Source organism: Phasianus colchicus, chromosome 4, assembly GCF_987193195.1.
Source record: "Phasianus colchicus chromosome 4, bPhaCol1.hap1.1, whole genome shotgun sequence".
NCBI classification, from domain to species: Eukaryota; Metazoa; Chordata; class Aves; order Galliformes; family Phasianidae; genus Phasianus; species Phasianus colchicus.
In genome coordinates, this window is record NC_143439.1 from 18,359,858 (window position 1) to 18,375,689 (window position 15,832).

A 15,832-nucleotide genomic window follows, 5' to 3' on the forward strand; every position below is an offset into this window, starting at 1 on the left:
TTATTAGTTCCCAGGTCTTGTATAAAAATATAATAGCCTGAAGTTTAAACTGAGAACTTTCTAATTAAAATGCACAAAAATGTTGATTACATATAAAAAATATATATATACTCTTTTAAGAGAGAAAAGACTTAACCAGCTGAAAGTCAAAATCTCTTCTAAAGTATTATTTAGCACTGTAGAATTGCTATTCAGAAATCTTTTTTTTTTTTTTTTTTTTTTTTTTTTTTTACACTGTTAAAACTGTTCTAAGAGTCTCCCTGTTTGAGATTCGGCACAGTGTGTAATGAAACCAGACTAACTTTGTAAATTCTCCCAGAAAGGACATAGTTTAAAATCTAGATAAGATTCTTGAAATCTTGTTTATGATTATTGGAAAATATTTTAAAACTTGCAGGCTCTTTGCTAAAACAGTATTTTTTTTTAATCTCACAGCCAGCAAAATGATACAAACTAAATGAAAGGACAGCATCTTAATCTGAGAGAAGTCATTATCTATGGTACATTAAGGATTAATCGACCAGAAATGGAAGATATTACAGTGGACACAGCTGATACCATGTGTTATTTTTGTTTGCAGAAAAATCTATATTTCATAAGGAACATTAATAACAGATGAATTCAAAAACTATGACAATCTGTGAAAATGAATAAAATATTTATATTGTAGTCAAGAGAGCTGAAGTTAAAATTTACATCTCGTGTGTTTTTCTTCCAAGCTTTAAAGAAAAAAGTTAATCCCAGTATGCCCAAACCTGTTGTTTCAAACTAATTCATTTAAGAAACATTAACTGCAGCCCCAGAAAATAAATCAATAAATAAATGCCAGGATAGTTGTCTTAACTTTTGAAGAGATGTGTTTTTAAAAACCCTGGCCATCTTTTCTCAATAAAGAAAATTCATGTTAGAATCTGTCTCCTGGTTTCTTCTGAGAAATGACCGTGAATTAGAACTTTAGAGGCAGAAATGACTATATGTTTAGTTATAGGCATAACAGAGCAGAAAACTGCTAAATTATTTTAAAAGTTGGAAGCTAAAAATACAAAATTGCAAATCAAACATGCAATATTCCGTGGCTGTATGCAAAGGTATTTTAAATGCAGGCTGTTAATGGGAGCAACTCAAGAACTTCAACTTATTGGGTTGAATCTCCCAAATTTAAATGGAATGTTTTGGGGCATCAGCCTCTGATATTAGGGTAGATTATGGACAAACAATTCAGTATGATGGGAAATAGTTCTACTGTGAAGGGCTGAGCAGTTTTATAAATTATTTCTCCTGCTGTGCAGAAAAAAAAAAAAAATAGACATAAGATTGCCTTGAAAATTGCCAGCTAAGTTATTTGAGTCCTCAGGAACAGGTTCTGTTTATCTAAATACCAGGATTTTATGTGTGGGTTGGAGCCAGCTGTGGTTGTCCCTGAGCCCTGCCTGTCCCTGCATTCCCTCAGGGCCACATTTTTCAGTGGTGTAAAATACTATATTATCAAGCTGCCGGAACTCATACTGTATACAGAATTGTTCTTCTGATTTCCTTAACCTGCCTTGAAGTTAATCTTTCAAGCTTAATGTTTCCCATATTAACGTGGGTAAATGATGTTCAAGAACTTGCACGTTCTTGACATTCTTTTTCTAGGAAATATACACTTAAGAACTGAATAATTGTCAGTACCTTCACAGCGCCTAACTAATGCTACTCTTAAAAATACATCGTGCTATGACTTCCTACTGATTTATATGTTATCTACCAAGAATGCTGTGAAACACTTTTAAGTAAAAGATCAGAGGCAAAAGGAAAGGAAGAGGAAACTCAAAATGAAACAACTAAGCCCAATTACATCTACAGAGATTCTGTGAGGTGTGGGCGCAGTCTGTTTTACAACAATTTTTGCAGTTGTTGAAAGAGTGGTAGTCAGTTGTTTTAATGAGCTTAATATGTTCTTCTTTAATATGTTCTTCATGAGGCTATGGCTGAGCTTGGCACTAGCCATGTAACAGTCACGCATCTCTTGCTGCTCTCAGTTTATTTTTCATTTATGATGTGCTAGTAAAATGTCTGTATTTTAACTTTTATGCATATTGTTTTCCTTGCCTTGTCTTCCAGGAAATCAGTGATTTGGACGTGCAAGAACTGGTGAGAAGATCAATTGGAAGGTTAACAATTATTCGACAGACATTTCCTGTCCCCCAAAACATAAGTCAGCGCTGTTTCCGTGGCAACCACAGAATATCTTCATCACTGTGTGATCCAAAGGACCCTTTCTCCCAAAGCATGGAGGTAGTTTACATACTGCTCTATTCCCACCTGAGAACTGTCTTTGTAGATAAGTTCAAGGTTTTTACCCAGTGGCTTAGTTAATTTAATGTTTATTTTTCATGTCCTTTCTGACATGCAGTTTAATAGTGACTGGGGAAAGTAATTGGGTGGGAATGAGCAACAGTTCTGATGGACAAGAACTCATGCACTCCAGAAGGAGAAAAAAAAAAAAAAATTAAAGAAAGCCACCTGATCTCCAGGCAGCGTGGTCATTTTGCTACCCTGCTCTCAGCCTCAAACATCTTTGAAAATAGAAAATAGATATAGAGTAGAAAATAGAAAAGCCTTTACTGGGGACAATCCGTATCATCTGTTTTAAGTATTTTTGTGGAGGTACCTCAGTCTGTGTCTGTGTTCCTAAGAGGCCTTTATTTTGTAGCTGTCAATTACAAATCCTATCAGTGATTCTGTGATTGTAATTATAAGTTATAGTTATATAAATTATAAGAGCCTTCTTATCAGCAAGATCACAATTGTGTGCAAGTCCTCTCTCTCTTTCATATGTCTGATTAGACTTTGTCACTACAAAGCTATGGCAAATAAGAAATGTGAAACTGGCTTTATTTATTTATTTATTTTGTGAAGTCATGTGAGGACTTATGGAAAGATGACTATATTGGCACTGGTGCAGGAGGACCATACCTGACTTAGAGCAGAGAGAAAAGTTGTGGTGCCAAAAGGAAGGAGTGAAAGAATGGAAAAGAAATAGGAAATTTAAAAAAACTGTTTTAACCTTCCTAAAGTGAAAGATGTTAAGGGGGAAGAAAGTGTGGCCAGTCTTGCCCTGTTTCAGGTTAGCAATAAAAGCCATTGTCTCACTAATTGCTCACAAAATAGTCAGTAAACACCTATTGATTATATGAAAAACTTTGGCCATAGTACACTGTACGGTGGTCTTATTAGTAGTTTTAAAATAAACTGGCCTGTGCAAGTTCAGTGGATGCACAGAATATCAGTAGAGGCCATTTAGGAGCTGTGTAAAGTCTTTAAAGTCTGTGTCATTGTGTTGTGGCTGCATGGTTCTAGTGAAAATATTTGGAAGTCCATACATCATACATAGAAAGTGAGGAGATAATTACATACAGCCACTAGTGATCACAAAGAACAGTTTTCATGAACTAAGTTACTTACTAGAGCAATGCAGAAAACAGGAATTCTGTTAATAATCCTTCCAGTACTTGAAGGGAGCATATAAACAGGAGGGGGAATGACAGTTTACATGGGTGGATAGTGATAGGTCAAGGGGGAATGGCTTTAATCTAAGACAGGGGAGGTTTAGGTTAGTTATTAGGAGGAAGTTTTTCACTCAGAGGGTAGTTTCACACTGGAACAGGTTGCCCGAGGAGGTTGTGGATGCTCCATCCCTGGAGGCATTCAAGGCCAGGCTGGATGTGGCTCTCAGCAGCCTGGTCTAGCGGTTGGTGAACCTGCACATAGCAGGGGGGTTGAAACTGGATGATCTTAGCAGTCCTTTTCAACCCAGACCATTCTATGATAATAAGAGACTTCACATTTTGTTTGTTGCTCACTTCAGCTTAACTTTTATTTCCCCACATCAGTGAACTTATTCTAGGAAAGAAAAGTTCTAGAAATCAAAAATTTGTTTTCTACACATTGGTAAATTCCTGTTAATGTGTTAGATGGGATCATATTACACCTTAAGCTATTTTTCTTGATCAAGAATAGGCCATAGCTCTTCGATAGCTGTAGTCTTCCTTTGAGACCTTCATTACATTTCTGTTCAAAGGAATTATGGAAGTTTGATTTCAATGTTTGCACAGTTCAGTTTCTATGTTCTTGCTTTCCCCAAGATGGCTGTCCTTTATTAGTAGCCAAGTGAAACAATGATAAACAGTGAAAGGAAGTATCCCCTGTGTCTTCATATGATACACAGAATCAAATAGCTTTCGGGTTTGTTAGGTGTTTCTTTGTTCTCCCCAGCAATATTATAAATTAATTTCTATTCCAGTGGGAAGTTGGAACCGTTTATAAATTGAAATTCTAATACTTTTCTTATGCCACTGAACTGTGACTAATCAGAAATATTCTCTGGAAATCATAAAGGGAGATTTTTTTTTCTTCCCTCCTCTCCAAAATACTCCCCCTAAAGGCCATGTGAATAATTAATTTATTTCAGCACCTTAATTAAAACACTGAAAAAGACCATGGCAAAGGTCTCTCATTGTGTCTCTGGGGTTATCCTATTCATAATGGCAGTTCCTATAAATCTGTGTTGCTTTGTAAGCCTCAGAAAGCACAGGAAGTTTGCAAAGTTCACTATCATAATTTTGTCTAAAAGCCCTGTATAACAGTCAAAAGATAAGTAAAGCAAGTGTAGTTAATCCAGATAAATCACTTAGTCTGATTGCTGAAGAAATGTGGGTTTTTTTCCTATAATTTAGAACAAAAATTCATATCTGGTTTCTGAATTACATCAACAGGAGGTTAACCAATTACATATGACGTGGTAATGCAAGTATCCAGACATTAGTCTGAGAGACTCAGGATAGATTAAGTATTAGTAATGGATACCAATAAATGAATTGTCCCGGTAAATATACATGGAATTGAATAAAAATGTAAAGTGACTTTAAATTGCAGCCCCACTGTGTGTGTGTCGATACAGTTACCAATGAAGTATAGTCTGGCAGTGGAATGGAAGAGTGATTTTGAGATCCAGAAATTAATTGTAGTGTCTTTATCATTATATTATCAGTGATTGATTGCTGTACATGTTAAGCTGTACTATTAGTAAAAGAATAACAATGCTTAATAATTGCTGAACTCTGTACCCTTGAGCCCTATTAATACTTGATGAAGGACTAACTATATCTCTCTTGGATTAGTAAGTGCATCCTTCCTCATGAACTGTGAAAACAGTCTTCCATTCCCATGATATTATGTTCTGAAAACTACCTTGAAAGCAATGTCATTTTTTTGGGAAATGATGACTTGGCATCTGTAGCCCTTCATTTACCAGTTTAGTCTTGTTAGCAAGCTTATTGCCTGTTCTCTCTAGAGATGTTTTTTTTGTTGTTGTTGTTGTTTTTTTTTTTTTTTTTTCCCTTGGTGAAGGCATATTTAAAATAAACATGTCTCATAGCATAGCAGTAATTCCTTTTTCTCCCTCTAAAACAAAAGTCCCCTTGGTGATGATTTCTTTGGGGAAATATAGATTTAACTGAAAGGCTTTGAATATTTTATAGTTTTAGGGAATAAATAGATAAATCATCCAAGTTATTTTATAAATACTCAATTAATCTAAACCCAGATCCCCAGTCCATGCTTCTAATCCTATCATGCACAGTGATGCCTAGCCTATGCATCTGCAGGGAAGCAAATTAATTCCTGTGTGAATACTGAAATGGAAATTGTCAGAACCATTGGTATTACGGAAGAAGTCCGAATAAGAATTAAGGGCCAAATATCAGAAACAATGGGTGAAGTATTACTGTCATTTAAAGAAAAAAGATACGTGTATGTATAAAGATCACAAGATCTGTGCATTTCTGATTCTAATGACATAGAGTTGAAAAGGCAATAGGGAATCCTGGGACTTTGTTGAGAGGAAAAAAAGCAGGCCATTAGATTTTCTTCAGTAAGACGCAGAGGGCAAAAAATTGACCCAGGAAATTCTGGCAAGGTGGGGAGGCTGATCACCTCCTTCCTTGATGCTAGGCCGGGGAGGAATCTGTCATAAAACCTTTTTGTGAAAACTGTACAGAGCAGACTGCAAATAACACAGGCAAAGTTAGCGTAAAGATGAGAAAATAAATAACATTAAAAAAAAAAAAAAAGGATATGGATAGGGTTGGACAGGAAGAGAGGTACTTTTTTTTTTTTTTTTTTTTCCTCTGTTTTAAGGCAGTTTGCCAAGCAGTGTCTTAAATCTTCAGCATTATTGTGTTTCCTTGGCATATATCCACTCCTAATAGCTGTGAGACTTTCCCAATCTTTGGATATTTTCAAGAAGCAGAGTCAGCATATTCTCCACAAAGCGTAAGAATTTCCTGTTGTAAGGACCCTTAAAGGCTTTGAGCAGAACTCCTATATGGAGAGACCTTCACACAGAGCAGTCATCCTATTCCACAATTCTAGAAAATGTCTTTTGGCATATCTGATGGAGAAAAAACAAATAAATATATATCAGCAACTGTGGCTCAGTTAGGAAATTGCTGATGGCTAATTTGTTTTCAGGGATTAGAAATGCTCTATAGCTCCATTGGCAGTACAGCTGAGGAAACAGCTTCCCTCAATCACTGCAGGAGGCCCTATGGCTTCAAATGACCAATAGATTATCTATAAATAGTATTCTCATAGGTCCTTCTCAATTCTGAATGTTGTCTCTTACTGAGCACTTGCATTCAGGAGCAGTGATGTCTGGGTTTTTTTTTTTTTTGGTACTGCAAGGAATTAATAGCCATTGCCAAATGCCCTGACAGGAAATGCTGTAAACTTCACAACTGGAGGACACAGAGGAAAGATTTCACTGGGTCAGATTTTGTACAATAAATTGCCTTCATCTCAATTGCCTGAAGAAAAAAAAGAAAAAAAAAAATACTGGAATGATTTATTTTTTAATTTTTCACAGTGGCTGCTTTTTGAAAGTACAGACAGACTTAAAAAGAATTTGATGGTGTTCAAAATGTCTAACAGTGGAAAAACTGAAAGTTCCAGGCATCTGGATAAAAGAAGTATGCTGATTCTCACAAGTGGGGCTTTTAATCCTTCCTGTGGAGCTGTAGCAGCAATTGGACTACTTGTACTTCATGAGTGTATAGTTTGTTGCTGCAAATCAATTGTAGCATTACAGCCCATAGCCACTGTTTCTACCAGAGCCAAAGAGGGGACGTTTTTACTCTTGTGGTTTCTTCTTAATACCAAATAAGTCGCTTAATTACCAAGGGATTATAGGTGAGGGAAAATAAATGACAAATTCTGGCCACTGCCAGGAGACCACAAGTAATAGGCTGTTACTCCATTTTTTATGTTTTTACAGATTTCCAATCTGTACATATATGACACTGTCCTTCTGCTGGCAAATGCCTTTCATAAGAAGCTAGAGGATAGGAAGTGGCACAGCATGGCCAGCCTGACCTGCATTAGGAAGAACTCAAAGCCCTGGCAAGGAGGACGATCCATGTTGGAAACCATCAAGAAGGTACTTTTTTCTGTACTTCATCATCACTGATTTCTTAAATACCTGCATTAGTATTTACTTCTCAGATGTGTACTATTCTTACTCAGCACTAATGGTGTCTTCTCAAAGTACAAGCTTTATATGATCTCGATATCTGAATGAAAACTCTTTATCTGTTTTTCATGTCATACTTGTATATTGTTTTTTCACCAAAAGTACCAAACGCTACTAGAGACTAAAATCCCATTGAAAAAAAATATTGCAGATTAGAAGGTAAAGGTGAAAAATCTACTAGATTTACTGTTTATGGCAGAAAAAAAAATTGACAATTACACTCAGTTGATGTTCTGTGGAATTTGTTGTTGCATTGCTATTGAAATTAATATAGTGGAATAATAGAAATGAAAGTAACAAGTCTGAAGTCATCTAGTCTACATCATGTCATTACAGAACATTTTCTTACAATAGACTAGATAATGCTTTATCCAGTGTTAAGCTCTCACTGCTTCTCTGTGAATATTACTGCATACCTAAATAATGCTCCTTCCCAAGACTCTTTTACTGTTCTTCAGCTTGAAATATATTTTTCCTTCTTATACCTTCTTATCATGATATTTAAAGACCCACATCTTTAAGAGGCAATTCTCACAGCTTTCAAAGTGATTATTTAGTCGAAATATGCATAGGTTCTTCATTTACCTTTCTCTGTAAGGTATTCTATTCAGCCTTCTCATGTTATTGATGTCTTTAATAAAACTGCCTTTTCATTTGGCTGCATGTACTTTCTGGTAATGTATATTTACATTTAAAATGCTGTCAGTACCTCCATTGTAAAGACAAAAAAATATAGGACAGTTTAAAAAAATAAATAACTGTTCTTTATTTATGGCTTTCATTAAAAGGACATAAAAATAATTTAAAATATAATGTTGTTTCAAGAAGTTGCTGTTCTGAATCAGGTCTTTAACTACACCAGAAATTATGATGATGCAGACAAAATGTAAAGCTCCTTTGAACACTGTTTTTTGTTGGTTGTTTGTGCTTTTTTTTTCCTAGACCCAAATCCAGTTCATAGTAGCTCCCAAAAAATGGTTCAAGGCTTTCTTTGTTGGCTGTCCTTAGTTTCCATTCTAATAGCTGAAAGTCATGAGACTGCAAAATAATCCAGGAGAGAGGCAGGTTTTGGCTTTAAGTGGCTCTAAAGTAGTAGTATTGCAGGGCATTTTCAAATCCATGCTTGGAAGTCTCATGTATTTTAAGCTGCTTTTCAAGCAAGGCTAACTCTGGAATTTTCATTATCAGCATGCACTTTGTAAATATTCTGGTGCACTTTTTCATTAATAAAGGTGTTCCTACTTATTCAAATTCTAATAGGAAGCCTGAACCACAAAAGTCAAAATACCCACCTCCACATTAGAATTATAGATAGGTTTTACTATCTGAATTGGGGTTTAGGAAAACTCTGATAGCCCTGCTAGCAACTCTGAATTTACTTTTGATAAATAAAAGGACCAATAAAAGGACTGCTGACTTTTTGCATGTACAGTTATTTGCTTTCTTGTGACATTTGTGGATGTGAGACTGATTTTGTTGTCCTACATAAATGTCCTTCACCACTGCATCTTTCTGCACCTCAGACAGACATTCCATTTTTGCTACACTGCTCTTTTTAGCACATCCAGTTTATCCTCTTTAAATTCCCATCTCCCTAAAATGATGTAATTAATAAAAAAAAACTCCTCCTGTGACCATCTTGAAGATCAGTTTGCCAGGAAATGTGAATAGAAATGGTCAGTAAAATATGAAAGAAACTCAAGAAAGCAGGAACAAGTGAAGATCCAGAGATTTGTGGTTAGCTTGTTAGAAAATCAACTGAAAGTCACGAAAATTCTTGACGTGCTGGTAACCAGGCTTATTTCCTGTTGCCTTTGGATTTCTCTGCTATTTGAATGAGATGGCTTTGATAGTGAGCCATTTTACGGGTGTAAATGAAAGAATCCAAAATACTTTTTACACACCGCACTGTGCTGAGATGAATTTCTGGAAACAACATGATAAAGTTCAAAAATGAAACCTACAGTTACAGACAGAAATTTCCAATGTTTATGCATCTTTACCAGAGAGCTAAAGATTGCTGCTAAGTGCTGGAATTCTGTTTCAGTTTTGTGATCTACTTTCTCTTTGAATTCGCTGAAGTGCTTGTGTAGAACCTTGAAATCACAGTTGTTTATTTTGAAATGAAAACACTGACAGTGATGAAGTGACAGAAAAAAAGTGGTGAAAGGTAAAATAAAAAACATTTAATCTCTCTGCTTGAGAGTCCTTCCTTTTTTTTTTTTTTTTTTTTTTGTCAATTTTTTTTTCCTCTCCTGGCCTTGTGGAACAGGAAACAAGTGAAATAAGAAGTATGTCTCATAAATATACCATTCATTTTAATATTGACAGAAAACAAGGGGGGGGGGAATGGCCAGATGTCATTTAAACTGTTTCAGAGTGAAAGATTCTGAATTTTCATTATGAAATCACCACTGTTTCAAGAATATAGCATATACCAGAATAAGAAGATATTGCTATAGCTCAGAGCAAAGATAAAATGTGCGTTCTTAAGAGTCTCTGCACAATTTTAATTGTGCCTTCAGAACAATCTGTATGAAATTGCAATCTTCTCCATCCTGCCCCTCAACCCCCTGTGATTTCAGTGGGTGTCGCATTGTAGTCAAGCATGGTGGTGGTGGGGAAACAGTTAAGGAACTGATGACTAATTCCAGCCTGCCTCCCCTAGAAAAGGACTAGCAGTGAAGTAGCTGTTCTCCTGTTCTCAGCAGCAAGTGGAGGTGATGTTGCCATCTACTGCTGGTCACAGCTGAGCTCTTCCTCGCCTCTAAGAATGCAGAAAAATAAATTCTAGAGGAAGCTTTTCTCAGAAGAAAATCTATCTTCTAGAGTCAGAGATCAAGAAACGGCATTATCTGGCAGCATTTTAGCTGCCAAGGGCATCTCCCTCTCATTTCCGGAGGGAAAAATAGGAAAAGAAATGGGAAATCTGTGTAAGCTACACACTGAGGAAGGTAAGAGAAAGGGATGCTGATTTACCTTCAGCACCACTTGCTAAAAATAGCAGAAACCTGACAGTAAATAGAGAAAATAGTTTCTTTATGATTAATGAGCTAATATGGAAAAGCAGAGAATGAGGGGGGTTTAAAGAGTTTCAGAGATCTCTTGAAATAACAGAATGGCTACCTGAATCTTTCCCTGTTGAGTGATTTTTATTGTTGAACATTGGATACCTGGCTCACTATTTCTCCAAAAGAAAAAAAGTCCAAAAGCTCGATTACTGTGTGAATTCAACTGATTGAATAAAGTCTAAAATCCATTTTAAGGCCACTAAAATTAATAAAAAAGACCTAATATCTGTTTCTATGCATTCTGGAACTGAATAAATAATTAGATTCATCAGGAAATACAATCCAACTAATGAATTTGGCCAGCTCTAGCAATTATATATAAATTCACTTCCCTAATAGGAACTATCCCAAAGAACATGCCATGTTGTATATTTCTCAGGAAAGCTATTTCACAGTGAGAGTAATAATTATTACTAGAAAATAATTCCACTGTTGGAAAAATTAATCTTCCAGAATAGCCTGAAAATAAATGTAAGTAGGATTACATGGAGAATCAACTCAGAAAAATGACATCAAGTTAATGCATATATCTTTTCTCTCATCTCTTCATCTGATCTCTTCCCAGTCACGTTTGTTTAGCTCACTGACAAACAACAAATTTTTAGTGCTAGCAGCAGCATAGAAAATATTCCTTTGAGGCAAATGGACTGTAACTTGTGCTATTTCATGAATCATGGACAGGAATTGTTAACTGGTCTCAGATATGTCAGTGATGTTCAGTAATGATGTGAAAAAGATGCCGAACTTTTGTTCAGATAGTAGCTCAGCTTGTCTTTGCAGGCAACTGAGAACAGTGTCTTTGGTTGTGAACGCAGTAATTTTTTAAACATCAAATTTCTTCAAAATTAAAGTACGAAATTATATTTGAGGCTGACAGTATTTTTGCTGCCAGCAGCCACAGGGAGTTTTTGTTGTTTGTTTGTTTGTTTATTTGCAAAATATGCCATGTCTGAGCGTAACAAGAATTTGAATAGCAAAGTGATATACTTTAAAACTAATGACTGGTAAGCTGACATTCCCATGTGAAGTCCTGGCTGTTGGGTAAATAATACTTTCTTCAGGGACTTCCTTGCAGTATAACAGTGCCTAAGCGAATATAAACTGTAGTTTATCTTGCCAGTCTAGACAGGACTCAAGTAGGCTTTCACTATATTACCAAGCTTTATAGTAGCTCTGCGAAGCCCAGAGCAGTAATCAGAAACATAAGTAAAACATTTTTGTTCTAACAACTGACATTTCATTCTTCAATTTTAAATGTGTCAGGAAATTGCATGGTTGTGGCTCAACCTTAGAGGAATTTTAGAGTAGATAATAAATCTGTCTTTTTCTTTTCCCAAATAGCATTGTTTCTATAAGTTAAATGGAATGAAAAACTTGACTCTTACCCATTGTCTTAATTAATGCTGACATAACTTGAAAAAATCTCATCAGGAAGTTACCGGATCGGTAGCTGTCATACAGATGGCCATTTCCTCTGTGATTTCCTTCCACTATGCATTAGAGGAGGGATATAAAACACCTGCAGTAAATCAATTAAGGGCTTTAGAGGGTGAAAGATTATGCAGAAAAATGGGAACGCTGTCCTGAAACTCATACTCCGCAATATGATGTGCCAATCTCTCACCCATGAGCAGTAAAACACATAAAGAGGTTTTGTGGGGCACCAAAGTCTAGCAGATATCTGGAATAGGGTTGCACTGATGGGCTGACAAGGCAGGTCCCACATAGAGTAATGGTGTTAGAACCTCTAAGAAATTCCCTATCAGGTTCCATTATTGTTTTTTATTATATGGGTGGTTCTGCTCTGACTCTTTTTTTCTTTTTTCTTTTCTCACTTCCCAAGCTACAAGTATTCTCATGTAATCTGAGCTCATATTTTCAGGTGGACACAGTCTAGGAAAGAAAACTCCAACCAAAAACACTCATATATGACAAATCTTCAAAGCATGAGAAGATTACCAAATAGATGAATGAGATAATTTGTTGTTATGGTTACTGCCAGGTTTCAGACAGATAAAAATAACTTACAGACTTGCAGTTTGTATTTTGCTCCAACATTTGCAGTCATTTAAAAATCAAGGCAAGTAAATTTACACAATGATTTGGATTGAGATTCCATTTCAAAATCTGGTAGTGCATCTGTTGGCTGTGCTAGTTAGGGGCCTTCTATGTAATACCAGACATAATGATGTGTATCAAAATTGCCCCAATGGTTCTTGCCTAGTGCAGAATGACACAGTGTCATTCTGCAGAAGAGTATGTAGATGTACTCTTAATCAGAGGTGGTTTTTTTCATTCTGGCGTTTCATGCAAAAAGTAGAGATTATAGAAAACATATACATAGAATACATATACATCAAAGATTTTTTTGTTTTTAATTTAAAAAGGCACTTCATGAAATATGCAGAAAATGTTTCCATGAGAATTTAAGTCTCTAATCTTAAAGATTTAAAGGTATTACCTCGATGAGCAAATTCCTCATTTTTATTATAATTATGTTAATGTTTTACCAAAGGATGACCGCACGCATTTTTTCAGGTCACACTAATCTGCAATGCAAATACTGTACTCCTACGTGCATTTTCTCAAAATTAAAGATATGAGAACAGAGCTATTAAAATCATGATTCAGCAATAGCCAAGTGGCTTGGTATTTTGCTCTGCAAGAATTTATTTTCCAATTTTTTCCACTTCACGTATTAAAACCTTTAACTGGAAAAGTGATTAGAACTGAAAAACACTCATATTATGTTTTGAAGAAAAGCTATGCATTTTGTATGGTTTTATAAAGATGCAGATTGTTTTATGTGCATACTTAAAACGTGTTTTATGTGCATACTTTAAATGTTCGGGTTTCTTGGCTGAAGTGGGTCAAAGATCTAATTTTTCCCTTATCAAAAAACAGGAAAATTTTCTGAGGCTTTCACTGTGGGCATTTCACATGGCTCTGTTGATTTTAGAGTTTCCCTTTATCACAGTTCTTATAAAAGCCTGACGTGTGTGTCACGTTGAATTACCCTGGAATATATTCTGAGTATTGCTGCAGTATGTATCGCCTCTCAGTTCTGATTCTTTATAGTAAATGCTCACTGTCTCCTTTTTAGAATTTTAACCCCTTTGTCTAAAATGTTAAGCAAAGTAGAAGCAAGCATGAAAATTGTTTGTTGCTCATCTGATGTATTCCTAGTAGTATAGAAGACTTGTGGAGGAAAACAGACAACTACATTCAGATAAACAAATCCCTCATACCTTCTATAGATCACGCATATGATCTCAAAATGCAACTAATTTAATTCAAAACTCATCCTGATACTCTGTTGTAGTATGTTTTGAGTGATGAAATTTAAAAAAAAACAATTTTTTTTTTGTAATTTTTTTTTGGTATATTTGTCTTCAGGTTTGCTTCCACTAAAATTAGTCGCAAAACTGTTTTTCTTATAGATTAGAATTTCATGTCCTACTAGTGGCAGGAGAAAGAGCAAATGTTGGTGTGCAAATATGATAAAAGTAAGACTAGTGCTTGTATTGAATCTCAGCATTGTTGAATTTGTGAAGATCTTTAGTAGCACAAGAACAATTTAGGGCTCAAAATAGTCTTTAGAAAACTATCCTAATTCTGTTAATTGTATATATGTGTATATATGGGCGTGTATATGCACATATCTTCTGTGTCAGTAGTACACAAATAGCCTGGAGAAACAAAACAGAACTGGCTACTTCTGAGTTGTCATTCCATTCTTGTTTTGAAAAAAAATATATATGTATTATTTCTTTATTTGTTTCCAATAGGGTGGAGTGAATGGCTTGACTGGAGAACTAGAATTTGCAGAAAATGGGGGGAATCCCAATGTTCACTTTGAAATCTTGGGGACAAATTATGGAGAAGATCTTGGCAGAGGCATTCGCAAGGTGAGGCTACATAAATTCAGTCAAAATATTGTTTTTTCCTTCATTTGTTTTAATCTGTCTTTTGTGCCAACCTGACAGAAAAAAATATCTGATGGCAGTTAACGTTATATTTTATTGAGAAGAATGAGAAATGGTAGAAAATTCTTAAATGTACAGGTACCCATCCATTTTATTATTGCAAAGAGGCTCTGCTGTTGGTCATGTTGATTAAAATGTTGTTCATAATACGCAGTATGTTAACCTGCTGGTAGGCAGTTACAGAAGGCCAGCGAAGGCTGTTGTTTTGCAGGCCTGGCAGCCCATTTCAAAAATATTGGATCTTACATCAGAAGATGCTTGGAGCATCCAGATTTATGCTTGATGCTTATGGTTACAGTAAGATGTCTCAGTGTTTAGGTGATTAAAATTTATAGCCACATAGCTATAAAATTCGTAGCTAGGAAGAGAATATCTGTTGCAAAGTAGACAAAAATTGTGTAATTCCTTGCTTTAATTCCTACTAAGTCATCCTGTACTTACAAACTTTTTACAGAAAACATGTAAAATTAGGTACTTAGCTGCCAGACAAAGATCAAATATTTCAAATTAAATTATCTGGGTAAATTGCGTACATGTGCAGCAAAAGGAACAGATCTCTGCTTGCAAACTATATCCTTAAATTTGTATGGACAGACCTCTATCTGATGTGGAGAATGATGCAGAAGTCACATCATACCTTTTAGGAGAATAGAAGACAGATATATAGGCTCTTTCAGGAACAACCATTCTTCAAAGATAAACCTGTTGAAAGTTAATACCAGAATTTTTTCATTTAGTGTATTGGATCATGCTGTTTTTTATAGGTGAGAAACCTGAAGAGATTGTCTCAAAGCAGTTATCTTAATACGTGTATACAGCTTCCATGTGTCAGTGTCACTGTATGATGAAGTACATCATTTGTCTGTATACCTTCTGCAGTAAAAAGATAAGTGCTCTGAAAGAAGAGAGAGATAAATAAGAAGTTAAAATTGACTCTAAACTCCTAGAATTTTTCCTTTGATTTTCATCAGAATTGTTATTCTACTCGTGCTGTTCCAGGCTCCATTATATCATCTGTTGTCAATAACTTAATACACACATGTGCCTACAGCTATGTCACCTTGAGCAGAGATCCCAACAGATGCTTCAGAAGCTAAATGGGGCTGGATCTTGTTAACATTTGGAAGGATGCTTTACAAAGCCTTTAGGCAATCAGAATGTTGGATGAGTCTTTTTCCTTCACCTTCAAATTGAGTCTGTTTCAA

The 15,832-nt window shown here is 35.5% G+C and overlaps 1 protein-coding gene across 3 annotated transcripts in view; it reads left to right on the forward strand.

Annotated features, from left to right (window-relative positions):
- The window catches only part of GRID2 (glutamate ionotropic receptor delta type subunit 2), a 690,114-nt gene that overhangs the window by 478,836 nt on the left and 195,446 nt on the right, over nt 1-15,832 (forward strand). For all 3 annotated transcript variants that reach the window (XM_090138802.1, XM_090138803.1, XM_090138804.1), the window contains 3 exons: nt 2,104-2,277; nt 7,316-7,477; nt 14,430-14,549. In XM_090138802.1, the coding sequence (XP_089994928.1) occupies nt 2,104-2,277; nt 7,316-7,477; nt 14,430-14,549 (456 nt within the window). The remainder of the gene's footprint in view (nt 1-2,103; nt 2,278-7,315; nt 7,478-14,429; nt 14,550-15,832) is intronic.